This window comes from Salmo salar, chromosome 21, assembly GCF_965601325.2.
Source record: "Salmo salar chromosome 21, fSalSal1, whole genome shotgun sequence".
Taxonomy (NCBI): Eukaryota; Metazoa; Chordata; class Actinopteri; order Salmoniformes; family Salmonidae; genus Salmo; species Salmo salar.
Genome location: NC_138311.1, coordinates 29717114 through 29735977, shown reverse-complemented (window position 1 = coordinate 29735977; position 18864 = coordinate 29717114). Strand labels below are relative to the sequence as shown.

Sequence of the window (18864 nt, the reverse complement as noted above, 5' to 3'; positions counted from 1 at the left end):
ACTCCAATGCTTCCTACAGTTGTGTGAAGTTGGCTGGATGTCCTTTGGGTGGTGGACCATTCTTGATACACATGGGAAAATGTTGAGCATGAAAAACCCAGCAGCGTTGCAGTTCTTGACACAAACCTATGCGCCTGGCACCTACTACCATACCCTGTTCAAAGGACCTTACATATTATGTATTGGCCATTCACTCTCTGAATGGCACTCATACACAATCCATGTCTCAATTGTCTCAAGGCTTAAATATCATTATTTACCCTGTCTCCTCCCCTTCATCTATACTGATTGAAGTGGATTTAACAAGTGGCATCAATAAGGGATCATAGCTTTCCGCTGGATTCACCTGGTCAGTCTATGTCATGGAAAGAGCAATTGTTCCTAATGTTTTGTACACTCAGTGTAAATCCAGAGGGGGAGAAAGAGAAAGATATGTATACAGTTTTATGCTCTGTCACAGATCGGCACTAACATGCACCAACATGTCTAATATAACCATGGCCTCAGTCAAAAGTCACAAATATGCAGCGCTAGTCTAAGAACCCAGGGGAGCTTCTGTTATTTAGCTTCTGTTGTTCACTTGTCTGTATCTGTGTGTAAAAGGACAGCGAGTGAATCTGAGAATGTCAGTTAAACACAGAATATCTCTGGATTCTTTTCTGAATTCCGTGTTTCACTTGGCTCTTCCCTCTCTTATATGACATAATTTCTGTGTTCATGACAAAGAAACCCAACCCTGACACAAGACACGACCCCTGTCCTGCAGTCTGTGTTCTCCTGTACAGATACCCTCTTCACTCATCCACTCATCAGAACACTCCAGATGACAGTAAAGTAAAGTATCTGGAGACTACTCCCGTCTCTGTGTTATTTTTGGTGGATTATTTTATAGCACTATCAACAGGCTGCTTCAATAACTTAAGCGGCTGTGTCCTATGTGCTGTTGTGGAGTTCTGAAGTCCCTTGGCATTTCTCTCAGCTCTGTTTACTATTCCTCCTTTAAAAACATGCACTGTAAAAAATGACTTCAACTGTTTACAAGTAAATGATTTAGCTAGGTTTTCTCAATTGAAAAATACTATATTTGTTGAAACCAAATATATGATTCAATGCCAAATGTTTTGTTTGATGATTACCAAACCTATATTTCAAGGTGCAGCCTATTTCTTTCAACACTCAACTTACATTTCCTCTTTGATTAAACCTAATAAATAACTAATACAAACTGAGATTTCATATAAATACAACCCAATTTAAAAAAAAAAATATTGTTCCAAGTTCACTTTTTCATTTGGAATGACCTATCAAAATGTCTTCAATTGAGTTACAAGCAATTAAATACATTCCCTGTAAATCAAGAAATTGAGTTGGTTAATTAAATAACGTTTCCAAACATATTCTTTTCACAAGACTTTCACATCTAGTAGCCACACTATGGTAACCAAGCATTGACTACCTAAAAGGGATACTTCGGGATTTTGGCAGTGAAGCCCTTTATCTACTTTCCCAGTCAGATGAACTCGTGGATACCATTTTTATGTCCCTGTGTGCAGTTTGCTAACTAGCCCTAGCGCAATGACTGGAAGTCTATGGGTATCTGCTAGCAGAAACCCATAGACTTCTAGTCATTGTGCTAATAATAGTTAGCATTGGCTCATGAAACTTCCTTCATACTGGACAGAGACATAAAAATGGTATCCATGAGTTCACCTGACTCTGGGGAAGTATTCCTTTAACATAGAAACCTTATGGGCTCTTTAATATCAAATCAAAATCAAATGTATTTTTATATAGCCCTTCGTACATCAGCTGATATTCTCAAAGTGCTGTACAGAAACCCAGCCTAAAACCCCAAACAGCAAGCAAAGCATGTGAAAGAAGCACGGTGGCTAGGAAAAGCTCCCTAGGAAAAACTCCCTAGAAAGGCCAAAAACCTAGGAAGAAACCTAGAGAGGAACCAGGCTATGAGGGGTGGCCAGTCCTCTTCTGGCTGTGCAGGGTGGATATTATAACAGAACATAGTCAAGATGTTAAAATGTTGCATAAATGACCAGCATGGTCAAATAATAATAATCATAGTAGTTGTCGAGGGTGCAACAAGCACGTCCGGTGAACAGGTCAGGGTTCCATAGCCGCAGGCAGAACAGTTGAAACTGGAGCAGCAGCACGGCCAGGTGGACTGGGGACAGCAAGGAGTCATCATACCAGGTAGTCCTGAGGCATGGTCCTAGGGCTCAGGTCCTCCGAGAGAAAGACAGACAGAGAGAAAGAGAGAATTAGAGAGAGCATATTTAAATACACACAGGACACCGGATAAGACAAGAGAAATACTCCAGATGTAACAGACTGACCCTAGCCCCCCCGACACATAAACTACTGCAGCATAAATACTGGAGGCTGAGACAGGAGGGATCAGAAGACACTGTGGCCCCATCCGATGATACCCCCGGACAGGGCCAAACAGGCAGGATATAACATATCACATGCACGTGTATCCTTACAGATGCTGACAGTGTACAAGAATTAGTTTGAATAATGACTACAATAGACCACATTAATTGGAATGACATTCACTCTCATGATTGGGCAAAAAGAACAAACTGAAAGCCACACCTCCAACTCTTCTAATAGGCTGTTGCTGCTACATTGCCCCCACTGCTATTCAATGTGCATGCCTTGAGCTGGTGAAAGTGATTTAGATGCGGTCATTGCATTTAAAAAAAACACATTGATCTGTCAAATTTGTTATTTGATTTCATACAAATTTAATAGGTGGAACGAACCAAAGCATCATTTTTAATCGTTCCAATCAGTGAAAGCACTTCAGATGAACAAAAGCATTGTCCCACTTTTTATATTGTGGGATTTTCTTCTCGCTCTGTCTGTCTGATTGCTGGTAGAGAATAATGGGTGTTAGGACAACTCTCCCCTGTCACTCTCACAGTACAACAGCTGTTGAATGGTTTGGTGGATGTGGTTAGGTTGATGCAATGTTATTGCAATGGTATTATGTGATAAGGGTTTGTCTTGCACGTGACAAGTACTATGTTATGCACACACACACACAGGATGATAATTAAGTGGAGATAGTCATTCAGGAATAATCTCTGCCATAGCCTCATGGGTAAAAATGCAAGTATTATTACCTCACTTTTCTACACAACAATCATCATCTGGTCCATCAGAACCCACACACACACACTAAGAAAGAGAGGGGGCAGGGGAATGTCGGGGGCCTCATAGGAGAAGAGAAACATTAAGCACAAGCAATCTGAGAGTGGTCCTCTTCAATATTTAATCAAGATACAGTACATTTCAAATGTAATCCAAATGTTTAATTATAACAACTGGGATTTGAATCAATTGGTGTGTTTGTGCACGGTTGAGTGTATGTGTGTGTCATTCATCCATAAAATGTAACATTTAGAAGGGAAACTATGACATCTTGTTGGTGTGTGTGTGTGTCTGTGTGCAGGCTATGTATTATGGAGAAATGTACCCTTATGTTCTTCTTCACTCTTTTGGTATAAACATATGTTATAAGTCACTCTTTTCATATAGGCACATTTTATAAGTCACTCTTTTGGTATAGGCATATTTTATAAGTCACTCTTTTCTTAATATCACCTTCCCTCTCTGTGTCAGACTTTTTGACATGTTAATAATTGAATCAATGTGTCTACTGTGTGTAGGATTCTGTGAGTAGGATTCAACCGAGTGTAGGATTCAAATGAAAAGACATTGCAGGAAAGGAGGAGAAAGAAGGGAGACAAGGGAGTTTGGTTGAAGTAGATTCTTAATGAAGATAGACTCAAAAGGCTACATACAGTCTGCGGTGAATGCTGTGTGTTTTATTGTGCAGGTAATGGTATAATATATGTGTAGCCTACGTACACACAGTTTAATGGGTTTCACCTCAAACCAGTTGAATATTCTAATTTTCAAAAGCCTACTTGCCCGTTTTCTGTCTTGAGACGGCATCTTGTCCCCTTCCCCGACAGTTACATTCTCAATGGCACACAGACCTGACCTAGAATTGCTACATAGAATTCGGACTAAACCAACACGCTGGGACGGGCGGGGGAGACAGCAGGAAATCTTGGTTATGGATATAATGTAGTAGGACCGCTGGAAGCTACGGCGAAGGGGGGGAGACATTTCTGTTTATAACGTTGGTCGAATAATGTAGCTATTTCATCACTACAATTAGGCTATAGAACGTAGCCTACTAAGCGAAGCAAGACCGATGAGTTATTCCAGGTGAGTTTTCGGAGAAAGTGTCGCTGTGGCCGCTCACCTCCTGGCAAGGCAACACGGGGGTCCTCCTCCCGGGGACATCTCAGTCCAGTATCCGCTCTACCTACCTCTGTCCCCGAAGGATGGCCACAAAACCCAGCGTACCCGGTCTGACAAGGAAATATCGTTTCTTCTCATCAACGGTGATTTTTTTTTTCTTCTCGTGATTACAGCGGATTATTCCACACAACGTTGACAGGATATGATATTACGCGCGGAGGAATATGGCTTTTTACGCTTTACCGGAGTACCAATCTTGCCTCGCGAAAATGAAAATAGCCTACGGTGCAGCATGCATGTGCCACAGTCTTCAATACAATTCGGCGCAAGCAATATACAACACAATTTATATTTGCTTGAAAAAGGCGTAGGCTATTGTAGGTCCACTATAGGCCTAACAAACGTATAGCCTAGCCTATCCTTAGTAGCCTACCCTATTAGGCTATCCACACAGAGAACCTATCCTACGTGGTATTGAGACCAAGCGAATTCGGTGACGATAACATTCTACATTGTTACTGTACTGAAGTTGAAAATGTAACACTGCATGTCGTGGGAGTGGCTGTATTTTTCTATTAGACAAAGCTTAAAATGTTTATCTTTTTTTAAGTATTGTCTGTCTGTGGGCGCTGATTTGGACAAGCAGGGTTGTGGCGAGTGGCAACCGCGGTGAGAGCCCCCCTCTCGGGGCCGACTTTGTTTGCGCTGGCCGGGGCAGTGTGAGAGAGCTGTAGTATTCCCTTCCCCCAGTTCTTGGGCGAAACAGGAACAACTTATTTTAGGAGGAAAAAGTTGGAGTTTGGAGCGCCCTGAAATACTGAGGACGCCAAACGTTAGCCAGTGAGACGCTGAGATTTCATGGGGTCACTTATTTCGTTTGTTTCAGGAGTTTTTCACTCGTTTGCAACCTAGGCCTACAATTATATTTTTTTTACGGTGTATTTATGGCTATAACTGTATAGCTAGTTTACCGCATTACTACAGTGCCAGCTCTACATTACTCTATCTAGTTGTAGCCTCTTGTATAGTCTATTCTGCAATTGGGACATTTGAAATCAAGTGATGTCACTCAGGATGCCAGATATTTAAACTAACCAAGGCCAGACATATGATTAAGTGGCATTGCATGACTGTGTGTGTGTCAAGGGTTCTGGTTTGTTTCTCCCAGGCACGTCATTGATCAATTCATATTATTGATTGGCTAGAGTCCACACACCTGCTTACTCTGAACCCTAATCTGTCCCTTCTGGACTGAAGTCGTTTCTCTACTAATCCAGTATTCCCCACCAACCCTGGCCCTGGATAGTGCTTATTTTGTTCCAGCCCAACATTAACACATCTGAATCAACTAATACACTATTACTGATAAGTTGATTTGTGAAGTTGTAATAATTCTGGTCTGGAAGAAAATTCTGAACACCCTGTATCTCTCCAGGACTGTGGCTGGAGACCATTTAATCATTGAACTAGGCTAGTTCTAGAGAGGGATAACTAGTTCCTAGACATAATGTATTCTACTGAAGAGGGGCTGAACTAGTTTACATTTGAGTAATTGCTGCTGTTGTATCGCTCCTGGCAGTGTTACAAGTATTTTTGCAACAGAAGTCAAAATTATTGGATGTTGAGTAAAACTTTGTCTCTCTTAGGTGTGTGTTTGGCTGCAGTGACCTGTGAGGGTGTTGCCAGTGACAGAGCAAGGATCAACTCCTGCCTTCAGCCTGTCTTTGTCTGAGTGGGAGGAGTCAGGGTTCAAAGGTTGTGGCTCTGAGGACCCGCGGGCTGTATTTCCATATGAGGCCCTGCTGAGGGGGCTGGGGACCAACCGAGGTAACCTATCAATCACTATAGTCTGTCTGTTTCTGTCTGTCTCACACACACACACACATACTACCTTTGCCTGCTTCAATGCCTGTTGAACATTCAAGGCCGTGAGTAGGGATGACTCTGGGCTGGATTGTTTTGGGCGGGCAGCACTATCTGTGATCTGTACATACTGAGGACACTGGAGGGTCAAAGCTTTCTGCCTGAGAAAACTATCCACACTGTCATCTAATCCACAGTGTTAACCAAAAACCACAGCAAGGAAGACGACATGATGAAATGGATACAGATGTATTAAGGACAATTGTTTTTTCTTCTCCTGAGTGAATTGGCCTAATGTTTCCTATTTTGTTTACTTCGTGGCTTTTCAAGTAAAAATCTTGGGGTCAAACATTAGGAGAGAAATGTGTGTTTAGAGAGAGGGAGAGATGCATCATGTGCTTCAGCTTGAAAGATGAGGTCTTCCTGGGGTCTTCAAGTTCTAATGTCACATACATAAGTAGAGTGAAATGGTTTTCTTGCAAGCGCTAAACCCAACAATGCAGTAATCAATAACAATGCAATTCTTCCTTGGGCTTACATCTACATGATATATTTTTTAAATCTGTCAAAACACCTCATAACAAGACATGGTATCAATAACAAGATACAACGAGCTGAAACAATCCACCTACGATTCCCCACAGGGCCTCGTCACCTCAAGGCCTCGTGCCGTAGCTATCTGACCGTTCAGAATCATAGCAACGCTTCTAGCCACATCCATGTGCATCATTTTTGTGACGTTGTAGGCTAACCCGTCTTTCTCTCCCCTCTCTTCTCTCTCTCTCCCTTCTCTTCTCTCCCTCCCCTCCTCTCTCTCCCTTCTCTTCTCTCCCTCCCCTCCTCTCTCTCCCCTCTCTTCTCTCTCCCTCCCCTCCTCTCTCTCTCTCAGTGCATTCGGAAAGTATTCAGACCCCTTGACTTTTTTCCACATTTTGTTACGTTACAGCCTTATTCTAAAATGGATTAAAATTTTTTTTCCCTCATCACTATACACACACAATACCCCATAAAGACAAAGCGAAAACAGCTTAAGACATTTTTGCAAATGTATTCAAAATAAAAAACAGAAATACCTTATTTAGATAAGTATTCAGACCCTTTGCTATGAGACTCGAAATTGCGCCCAGGTGCATCCTGTTTCCATTGATCATCCTTGATGTTTCTACAACTTGATTGGTGTCCACCTGTGGTAAATTCAATTGATTGGACATAATTTGGAAAGTCACACACCTGCCTATATATGGCCCCACAGTTGACAGTGCATGTCAGAGCAAAAACCAAGCCATGAGGTTGAAGGAATTGTCCGTAGAGCTCCGAGACAGGATTGTGTCAAGGCACAGATCTGGGGAAGGGTACCAAAACATTTCTGCAGCATTGAAGGTCCCCAAGAAAATGGTGGCCTCCATCATTCTTAAATGGAAGAAGTTTGGAACCACCAAGACTTCCTATAGCTGATCGCCCGGACCAAACTGAGCAATCAGGGGGAGAAGGGCCTTGGTCAGGGAGGTGACCAAGAACCTGATGGTCACTCTGACAGAGCTCCAGTGTTCCTCTGTGGAGATGGGAGAACCTTCCAGAAGGACAACCATCTCTGCAGCACTCTACCAATCAGGCCTTTATGGTAGAGTGGCCAGAAGGAAGCCACTCCTCAGTAAAAGGCACATGACAGCCCGCTTGAAGTTTGCCAAAAGGGACGTAAAGGACTTTCAGACCATGAGAAACAAGATTCTCTCATCTGATGAAACCAAGATTGAACTCTTTGGCCATAATGCCAAGCTTCACATCTGGAGGAACCTAGCACCATCCCTATGGTGTGAAGCATGGTGGTGGCAGCATCATGCTTTGGGGATGTTATTCAGCGGCAGGTACTGGGAGACTTGTCAGGATCGAGGGGAAAGATGAAGGGAGCAAAGTACAGAGAGATCCTTGATGAAAACCTGCTCCAGAGTGCTCAGGATCTCAGACTGCGGTGAAGGTTCACCTTCCAACAGGACAACAGCCCTAAGGCTTTGAGACAAGTCTCAATGTTCTTAAGTGGCCCAGCCAGAGCCAGGACTTGAACCCCATCGAACATCTCTGGAGAGACCTGAAAGTAGCTGTGCAGCAACACTCCTCATCCAACCTGACAGAGCTTGAGATGATCTGCAGAGAAGAATGGGAGAAACTCCCCAAATACAGGTGTGCCAAGCTTGTAGCGTCATACCCAAGAAGACTGGAGGCTGTAATCCCTGCCAAAGGTGCTTCAACAAAGTGCTGAGTAAAGGGTCTGAATACTTATGTAAATGTGATGTTTCAGTATCTTATTTATAATACATTTGCAAACATTTCTAAAAACCTGTTTTTGCTTTGTCATTATGGGTATTGTGTAGATTGATGAGGGGGGGAAAAAAACAATTTAATAAATTTTAGAATGAGGCTGAAACGTATTTCTTTTTGGAAAAGGTCAAGGGGTCTGAATACTTTCCGAATGCTGTGTGTGTGTAGTTCTGTGTCTGCCTGTACATTTAATTGGGCAGGTCTTTGCCAGAAGTTTTAAAATCCCATGGGAATGAAACAGGGACAGACCCTGACTCATGTTCTCTCCACAGTGCTAATGTTGGCCTAGAGGAGAGAAGGTTGTGTGTGTGAATTTGTGATCATCAAAGATAATAATTACTTGCACAAATATGACCTCTACACCATTTATTGTATACGTTTGGTCAGTAGGACCTTATTGGAGATGTGTATGTAATGTGTGTGAGACACCAGCCAGACAGGCCACATTGCATGTTCTGTTTCTGAGCTCAGCTAAATCTGCTCTCTGTCCCCATGCGCCTCCCATTCCCCAGGATCACTAATCAATTACATGGTCTCTCTTTCAGGCGTTACTACATGCTCCTGCTGCTCACCAGAAAAGGATTGGGTGGAGGGGAGGTGTACAGTATAGAAGTGGACCACATAAATTTAACATCACCATATCCAGCTGTACGACAAACCATCATAAATGTTTACATGATAGACTGGAATGTTTATATGTGTGTAACGCACCAACACATTTCATTTAGTTGTTTTTGCACATCAAATGGCTATATTTAAATATTTGCATTGCGCTATATCAATGTCGCCAACATTTAACCAGGCCTACCCAGTTCCTTGGGAGTAGAGAGGAGTGTGTGTTCCCTCTGTCTGTCTCTGTGGGGCACAGGGCCTCCGAAGGCTCCCTTCGACTGTTGGGATTTCCCACAATGCTTTGAGCCGCAGGGAGTCCTCACGGCATGAGCTATGGAGGAATGTGGCCGGAGTGTGGGAGCGACCTGAGGGATGGAAGGAGAACATGGCTGAGGGAGGGGAAAGGGGGGGGGGGAGACAGGAGCTAGTGTGTTGAAAGCACTGGAGTTGCAGTCGGAAGCATCAAATCAATATCTCTACACCTATAGTACCTACTCCATGAATATACAAAGAATGTTAAGGATTATACTTCAGTCTGTTATCAACTTCTGTGCTGTTGTGTGTGTGTGTGTGTGTGTGTGTGTGTGTGTGTGTATATACCAGTATTTGAGATGGATATAACTGTGTGTTAAGGAAAGTGATGGTGTGTGAGTTGCTGTATCTTAGTGTGTGCTTTGTATTATCATATGTTACTAATTATATTACACCCTCAAACAGAAACAGAGAGGGGTGTGAGTGAGGTAGAGAGGGATAATGTGTGATGAAGTGTGTGAGCCAGAGATCAGAGCAGCAGAAGAGCTGCTGAGTGCCAGTCCTGCTGCCCGCTTGGCCGACACACACACATGGCACCGTGCCCAGGCCCAGACAGCAGATGTGTCAGTCGTGAGTCAGCTGTGTGTCTCGTGTAACCTTTTCCGTCTCTTCTGCCTGCAGGTTTTGGAGTAACACACGTTTCTCTTCCCGGTGCAGGGATGGCCACATCTATATCATGACAATGATGGACATGGTGAGTGATGTGATCATAGTCATGTCCTAAACATGACATTACAGCGTAACAGTGGGGAGGAGAGTGAGGGCCCTGGATGCCGGTGGGCATCACTACAGCAAGTCTTTCTTTATAAGAGGCCATTACTAGTTAGATCTGTTGAGTTTAATATGGTTAGAGACAGGCACATATATGGGTAAAGCGATAGAGACAGGGAGAGAGAGAAAGACGTGTGTGTGTGTGTGTGTGCGCTAAAGCCGATGATAATGTGTGAGTTAAGTATGCGGAACAGTCGAAGAGTTCACTGTAAACATTTGACATGGCTCACATTCATAAGGAACAAGAGCTCACTCATAACTGTGTGTGTGCGTATGAATGTGTTTGTGTATGTACAGGTAACTGCCAAAATAAAGGGTCTTAATAGGGTGTTGGGCCACCACAAGCCAGAACAGCTTCAATGCACCTCAGCATAGATTCTACAAGTGTCTGAAACTCTATTGGAGGGATGTGACACCATTCTTCCACAAGAAATTCCATCATTTGGTGCTTTGTTGATGGTGGTGGAAAAGGCTGTCTCAGAATCTCCCAAAAGTGTTCAATTGGGTTGAGATCTGGTGACTGAGAAGGCCATGGCATATGGTTTACATTGGTTTGATGAGCATGATAACATTGTGACCACCCTTTCCCCTGTGGATGGGGGGCATTGTATTATTATGTGGGCAAATCCATGGTAGCTAAAATAATGGCCTACCCAGCATTTTTATTCGGTACGTGCTATCTGGGATCCTTGGGACATCCCCTACCCCATTGAAATGGTTAAGGTTAGGGACTTCCCAATGGTCCTGATAGCACTAACCATGTTTATACTTGACCCTAAGCATGATGGGATGTTAATTGCTTAATTAACCCAGGAACCACACCTGTGTGGAAGAACCTGCTTGCAATATACTTTGTATCCCTCATTTACTCAAGTGTTTCCATTATTTTGGCAGTTACCTGTATGTCACAAACCTCTCCCTTGGCGTCACAGCGCTATATTTAGCCGTTACCCTGAGCTCCAAGAATTCTGTGCGTTCCGTGTGTGTTATCTCCCGGGCGTGTTGTCTGTCTGGCACCGGGTACAGGAAGTCACCTGAACAGGTGAGATCCCAGGTGTCAGCTGTCAGCCAATCAGAGCAGGAAGAGGAAGGCATCCCCCTGTCTCAAACATGTTGGTTGGAAGGACTAGAACACTCAGTGAAATGAACTGGGAGCTGCATAGTGTACAGATGAATGTTCCCTCTACTATCGCCTGTGTTCTGTCTGTCAAAGGTATTTTCTGTCTTTATTGTCTTGTGTGTGTACTGACAGTTGAAATTGGAGTGTGTGGGGTGCTATTGCATTGTATGAAATCCAGGCTAGGTTGACAGATGCTACATGTAAATATGTTTTCATTGTGCAAGTCTGGTGTGTCTAGGATGCCGTTCCAGTGGTTATCCAGGTTTAGCTGTGTGTGTGTGTGAATCATGGTCTTGCAAGGGAGAGTGTAAACAAATAGTGTTTAAAATGATTTAGAGGGAGAGAGAGCGCGCGACTGCTCTGTTGTGGCTGAGCTGCGATATTGGATTTGCGTAAATGAGGCTGAAACATCTGCAGGCCTTTTACAGCCAGCGGGGCTAAGAGAGGGTAGTGTGTGATTGTGCGCAAGGCGTGTAAAAAAACAAAAAACACCCGCACTTCAAAACCCAACCTAATTAAGTTGCCTCTTTTTAAATGTGGAAATCACTCTTTATATCAGCGGCTCTTTACTGAAGAAGCACATTTGTTGTTTAACTGATCAGCTAGTTTAATAGAGGGAGAGGAACCTCTCCGATTAACCGTTACCGTATACGTGTTTGTTTTGCTGGGGCTGCTCTTTGTGGGTGTGTATATAGATATACTGTATATCTATCTCTACATACTAAAATATAAACACAACATGTAAAGTGTTGGTCCCATGTTTCATGAGCTGAAATAAAAGGTCCTAGACATTTTCTGTGAGCACAAAAAGCTTATTTCTCTCAAAAGTTGGGCACAAATTTGTTTACATCTCTGTTTGTGAGCATTTCTCCTTTGCCAAGATAATCCATCCAATTGACAGGTGTGGCATATCAAGAAGCTGATTAAACAGCATGATCATTACACTGGTGCTTCCTTGTGCTGGGGACAATAAAAGGCCACTCTAAGATGTGAAAGTTTGTCACACAACACAATGCCACAGATGTCTCAAGTTTTGAGGGAGCATGCAATTGGAACGCTGACGACATGAATGTCCACCAGAGCTGTTGCCAGATAATTTAATGTTAATTTCTCTACCATAAGCCACCTCCAATGTCGTTTTAGAGAATTTTGCAGTACGTCTACCGGCACCACAACTGCAGACTACACGTAACCACGCCACCCCAGGACCTCCACATCCGGCTTCTTCACCTGCGGGATCATCTGAGACCAGACAGTTGATGAATCAGTGGGTTTGCACAAATGAAGAATTTTTGCAAAACTGCCAGAAACCTTCTCAGGGAAGCTCATCTGCGTGCTCGTCATCCTCGCCAGGATTTTGACTGCAGTTTGACGTCGTAACCGACTTCAGTGGACAAATGCTCACCTTCGATGGCCTCTGGCATGCTGAAGAAGTGTCATCTTCACGGATTAATTCCGGTTTCAACTGTACCGGGCAGATGGCGTCGTGTGGGCGAGCGGTTTGCTGATGTCAACGTTGTGAACGAAGTGCCCCATGTTGCTGTGGGGTTATGGTATGAGCAGTCATAAGCTACAAACTACGGACAAATTGGATTTTATCAATGGCAATTTGAATGCACAGAGATTCCGTGACGAGATCCTGAGGCCCATTGTCGTGCCATTCATCTGCCACCATCACCTCATGTTTCAGAATATATTGCACAGCCCCTTTTCGCAAGGATCTGTGCACAATTTCTGGAAGCTGAAAATGTCCCACATTTTCCATGGCCTGCATACTCACTAAACATGTAACCCATTGTGCATGTTTTGGTCACTACATTTGAGAGAAATAAGCTATTTGTGTGTATGAAATATTTCTGGGATCTTTTATTTCAGATCATGAAACATAGGACTAATACTTTACATGTATTGTTTATATTTTTGTTCTGTATGTACGTATGCATGCTTATATTCAACAAAAATATAAACACAACTAAATATGCCAAATATCAGTCTAAAAAACAAATCCGATTTAACCGTTTAGACACAAGCCGCATGGCCAATAATCAGATTTGTGGCTTGAAATATCCGATTACATGTGCTTTTTGGCAGGAAGAATAACAGATTCTAATCAGATATGCAAAAAAAAAATGTATTTGAGTCACTTCAAACTGCCAGTGTGAACAAGGCTTTAGTGGTTGCTTGTGTGTGTGGTGGGTGCTGCATGTTTGTTCTGTGTGATAGGAATGTCAGCAAGCGGCCCAATTAGCGTCTCGTTAGTGTGTGATTGGAGGGAGAGGGTGATTGACAGTTCCTGCTGTGTGTGTGGTGTGTATTTAAGACTGATGTGAGTATATCTAGCAACAACAGGAAAGACAGAGTGATTTTGCTATTCTAAGGCTCAGGCAGAACTAATTTCTTTGTAAATGCACTAGGTTTTCCTCAGCATACAGTGCCTTGCAAAAGTATCTATCCCCTTGACGTTTTTCCTATTTTGTTGCATTACAACCTGTAATTTAAATTGATTTTTATTTGGATTCCATGTAATGGACATACACCAAATAGTCCAAATTGGTGAAGTGAAATGAAAAAAATTATTTGTTTAATTATTTTTTTTTTTTTATGGGAAAGTGGTGCGTGCATATGTATTCACCCCCTTTGCTATGAAGCCCCTAAATAAGATCTGGTGCAAGCAATTACCCTCAGAAGTCACATAATTAGTTAGATTGCACACAGGTGGACTTTAAGTGTCACATGATCTCAGTGTGTGTGTGTGTGTGTGTGTGTGTGTGTGTGTGTGTGTGTGTGTGTGTGTGTGTGTGTGTGTGTGTGTGTGTGTGAGAGAGATATCACACACACACACACACACACACACACACACCTGTTCTGAAAGGCCCCAGAGTCTGCAGCACCACCAAGCAAGCGGCACCATGAAGACCAAGGAGCTCTCCAAACAGGTCAGGGACAAAGTTGTGGAGAAGGGTTGGGTTATCAAAAAAAATGCCAAACTTTGAGCATCCCACGGAGCACCATTAAATCCATTATTAAAAAATGGAAGGAATATGGCACCACCACAAACCTGCCAAGAGAAGGCCGCCCACCAAAACTCATGGACCAGGCAAGGAAGGCATTAATCAGAGGCAACAAAGAGACCAAAGGTAACCCTGAAGGAGCTGCAAAGATCCACAGCGGAGATCGGCGTATCTGTCCATAGGACCACTTTAAGCCGTACACTCCACAGAGCTGGGTATTACGGAAGAGTGGCCAGAAAAAAGCCATTGCTTAAAGAAAAAAATAAGCAAACACGTTTGGTGTTCGCCAAAAGGCATGTGGTAGACTCTCCAAACATACGGAAGAAGGTACTCTGGTCAGATGAGACTAAAATTTAGCTTTTTGGCCATCCAAGGAAAATGCTATGTCTGGCACAAACCCACCACCTCATCACCCCGAGAACACCATCCCCACAATGAAGCATGGTGGTGGCAGCATCATGCTGTGGGGATGTTTTTCATCGGCGGGGCTGGGGAAACTGGTCTGAATTGAAGGAATGATGGATGGCGCTAAATACAGGGAAATTCTTGAGGGAAACCTGTTTGCCTTCCAGAGATTTGAGACTGGGACTGAGGTTCCCCTTCCAGCAGGACAATGACCCTAAGCATACTGCTAAAGCTACACTCGAGTGGTTTAAGGGGAAAGATTTAAATGTCTTGGAATGGCCTAGTCAAAGCCCAGACCTCAATCCAATTGAGAATCTGTGGTAAGACTTAAAGATTGCTCTACACCAGTGGAACCCATCCAACTTGAAGGAGCTGGAGCAGTTTTGCCTTGAAGAATGGGCAAAAATCCCAGTGGCTAGATGTGCCGAGCTTCTAGAGAAGCCCCAAGACACTTGTAGCTGTAATTGCTGCAAATGGTGGCTCTACAAAGTATTAGCTTTGGAGGGTGAATAGTTATGCATGCTCAAGTAGTTTTTTCTGTCTAATTTCTTATTTGTTTCACAATAAAAAAAAATATATTTTGCGTCTTCAAAGTGGTAGGCATGTTGTGTAAATCAAATGATACAACCCCCCCCCCCAAAATCCATTTTAATTCCAGGTTGTAAGGCAACAAAATAGGAAAATTGCCAATGGTGTGAATACTTTCGCAAGCCACTGTATACAGTGCCTTCAGAAAGTATTCATACCTCTTGACTTATTCCATAGGCCCACCCACTTGGGAGCCAGGCCCGGCCAATCAGATTTAGTTTTTCCCCACTAAAGTGCTTTATTACAGACATAAATACTCCTCAGTTATATCAGCTGTCTGGGTCTCGGACCATTCCGCAGATGAAGAAGCCGGATGTGGAGGTCCTGGGCTGGCATGGTTACACGTGGTCTGCGGTTGTGAGGCCGGTTGGACGTACTGCCAAATTCTCTAAAATGACATTGAGGCGGCATATGGTAGAGAAATGAACTTGAAGTTATCTGGCAACAGCTCTGGTGGACATTCCTGTAGTCATGTCGATTACATGCTCCCACAACTTGGGACATCTGTGGCATTGTGGTGTTTGACAAAACTGCACATTTTAGGGTGGCCTTTTATTGTCCCCAGCACAAGGTGCACCTGTATAATGATAATGCTGTTTAATAATCTTGATATGCCACACCTGTCAGGTGGATGGATTATCTTGGCAAAGGAGAAATTCTCACTAACAGGTTTGTTACAAAAATTTGTGCACAAAATGTTTTGAGAAATAAGCTCTTTCTGCATATGGAACATTTATGGGATCTTTTATTTCAGCTCATGAAACATGTGACCAACACTTTACATGTTGCATTTTATATTTTTGTTCAGTAGACATTATTTGCCCATTATTCTTTAAAAAATTATTCAAGCTCTGTCAAGTTGACCATCACTAGACAGCCATTTTTAAGTCTTGTCATAGATTTTCAAGCCGATTTCAAAACTGTAACTAGGCCACTCGGGAACATTCAATGCCGTCTTGGTATGCGACTCCAGTGTAGATTTAGCCTTGTTTTAAGTTATTGTTTTTGTCCTGCTGAAAGGTGAATTCGTCTCCCAGTGTCTGTTGGAAAGCAGAGTGAACCAGGCTTTTCTCTAGGATTTTGCCTGTGCTTATAGCTGTATTCTGTTTCTTTTTATCCCCAAAAACTGTCTAGTCGTTTCCGATGACAAGCATACCCATATCATGATGCAGACAGCACAATGTTTGAAAATATGAAGTGGTACTCAGTGATGGTTTGGATTTGCCTCAAACAATGATTTGTATTCAGGACAAAAAGTTAATTTCTTTGCTGCATTTTTGCAGTATTACTTAAGTGCCTCGTTGCAAGCAGGATGCATGTTTTGAAATATTTGTATTCTGTACAGGCTTTCTTTTCACTTTGTCATTTTAGGTTAGTATTGTGAAGTAACTACAATATTGATCCATCCTCAGTTTTCATCTATCTATCTTTCTATCTTTCTTTCTTTCATAATCACCATTGGCCTCATGGTAAAATCCCTGATCAGTTTCCTTCCTCTCTGGCAACTGAGTTAGGAAGGGTGACTGGGTGTTTTGATACACCATTCGTAGTGTAATTAATAACTTCACCATGCTCAAAAGTATTTAATTTTTTTTACACATCTACCAATTGGTGCTCATCTTTGCTAGGCATTGAATTTGTGGTTGAATTTTTGCTTGAAATTCACTACTCGATTGAGGGCCCTTACAATCATCTGTATGTGTGGGGTAGTCATTCAAAAATCATGTTAACCACTATTACCACAACAATATGTTAAGCACATTTTTACTCTTGAGCTTATTTAGGCTTGCCATAACAAATGGATTGAATACTTATAGACTCAAGACATTTCAAAGAAAAAAAGTATTTCAACACATTTCTGCAAACAAAATGTCCCTTTGACTTTATGGGCTTTTGTGTGTAGATCAGTGACACAAAATCTCAATTGAATTCAAGCTGTAACACAACTAAATGTGGAAAAGTAAAATGGTGTGAATACTTTCTGAAAGCACTGTCGGTCTTTCTGTCCCTATGGAGTTGTCTCTCGCTGTACACACACACAACCCTGTACAGTAGTGTATAGTTAGCCCATGTAGGAGCAGCTAACAGTGAGATTGTCTGTTAATTCCAGTCCCAGCAGCTCTCTCTCTCGCCCCCCCCTCCAGTGGATCGCTGGAGCCGGTTACAGTATGAGTGTTTTGGAGGAGTTCCTAAATATTTGCGGGATGACAGTGTGATCTGACTGTGCTGCTCACTGTGGATTCTCATGTCATTACCAGAGGGGGATAAAACACACACACTGCTGCAACAGAATGCATACGCACTCACAGGCAAACACACACACTGCTGCATCCATAGAATGCATACGCAAACACGCGCACACACACATGCACGTATGCACACAGTGTAAGAACGGGTGTGGGCTCTGTGGTCAATAGGAATCCAGGCAGTCATAATTGAGAGCTCAGTCAGTGGAGCTTCCATTTGTATTGTGTGTTTCCCCCAGTCAACCACATTCAGGGACTCCCACTACGTCTACCAGAGAGGATGATACACAACAGAATTATTTTCAAACGTGATAACCAATGACCATGTAACGGCAATGACAATTGTTGTAAAGGTGTCCTTACATTTGTCTTCTGTCTTCTCTCCACAGAGTGCCCAAGGGCTGTGAGAGCCCCTCGGGGAAACTTCATGCACAAACCCACTCTCTTCCTCACACAGAAACACACACTCTCTCTGACACACACACAGTCTTATTGAGACACACACACACACAGAGCATGTTGGAGGTCCAGGAGGAAAGGCCTGCCACAGCAGGAGGAACGGCAGCGACACACTTCAGCAAGAAAGAGCGAGGGAAGAAGGAACGAGAGGAGGCCAAGGACAGCCGGGGGAATCTTGGGAATATCGGGAACAGTATTCCAGGTTCGGGTGGCCGAGGGAACGGCAGAGGGAAAGCCCCTCACACACACACAGGCAGCCCCCACCAGCTCATCACCCCACCCTGCTCTGTGGTGCTGGGAGCCCCCTCCATTCATCACAACAGACTGAAGAACTCCCCATCCACCAACACACAGAGGTGAGGGAGAGAGAGTGTACGTGTGTCTGTCTGTGTAAAGTAGTAGTAGTAGTAGTAAAAGTGGTGTGTGTGTGTGTGTGTGTGTGTGTGTGTGTGTCCTGGGGTCAGGGAGTACACTGTGTTTGGATCTTCTCTCTGCTGACTCATGTTTCTGGAGCCACTGGAAATCAGCATCTGCCCTGCCAAACGCCTGCCATCCCTCTCTCTCGCGCTCTCTCTCTCTCAGCTGTGTGTGTCAGTAGGGTGTGGTATGGGGCTGTGTCTGCCAGTTGGAAGTGTCCTGTTCTCCTGAGCTGTACTTTTCTCATGGCCACTGAGAAGCAGCCGCCCTGATCCTCCTCTCCGCCAGATTATTATGGTCTGTTGTCTCTGGCCTATGGTTGTGAAGAACTGCCCCTGTCAGTTGTACATGGTTATGATCCGAGCCAAATATAATACTCTGGCAGACATTATTCCTACCTCACTATTGGCCAGTGAGAAAATGGTTTGTGTTTCCCTTCCCTCGGTCT

The 18864-nt window shown here is 43.4% G+C and overlaps 1 protein-coding gene across 6 annotated transcripts in view; it reads left to right on the top strand.

Annotated features, from left to right (window-relative positions):
* Nucleotides 1-4103: 4103 nt before the first annotated feature.
* The window catches only part of LOC106582113 (B-cell CLL/lymphoma 9 protein), a 42796-nt gene continuing 28035 nt past the window's right edge, over nt 4104-18864 (top strand). For 2 of the 6 annotated variants that reach the window (XR_014382035.1, XM_082967092.1), the window contains exons 1-4: nt 4104-4439; nt 5943-6123; nt 10021-10093; nt 17930-18355. Coding sequence is in view for 5 of the 6 variants with exons in the window: in XM_082967092.1 (XP_082823218.1) it covers nt 18057-18355 (299 nt within the window). In the remaining variant the exon portion in view is untranslated. Of the gene's footprint in view, nt 4440-4463; nt 4790-5942; nt 6124-9020; nt 9124-10020; nt 10094-17929; nt 18356-18864 lie in introns of those variants that run through there. The other 4 variants (XM_082967095.1, XM_014164866.3, XM_082967093.1 and 1 more) reach the window with 4 other exon arrangements.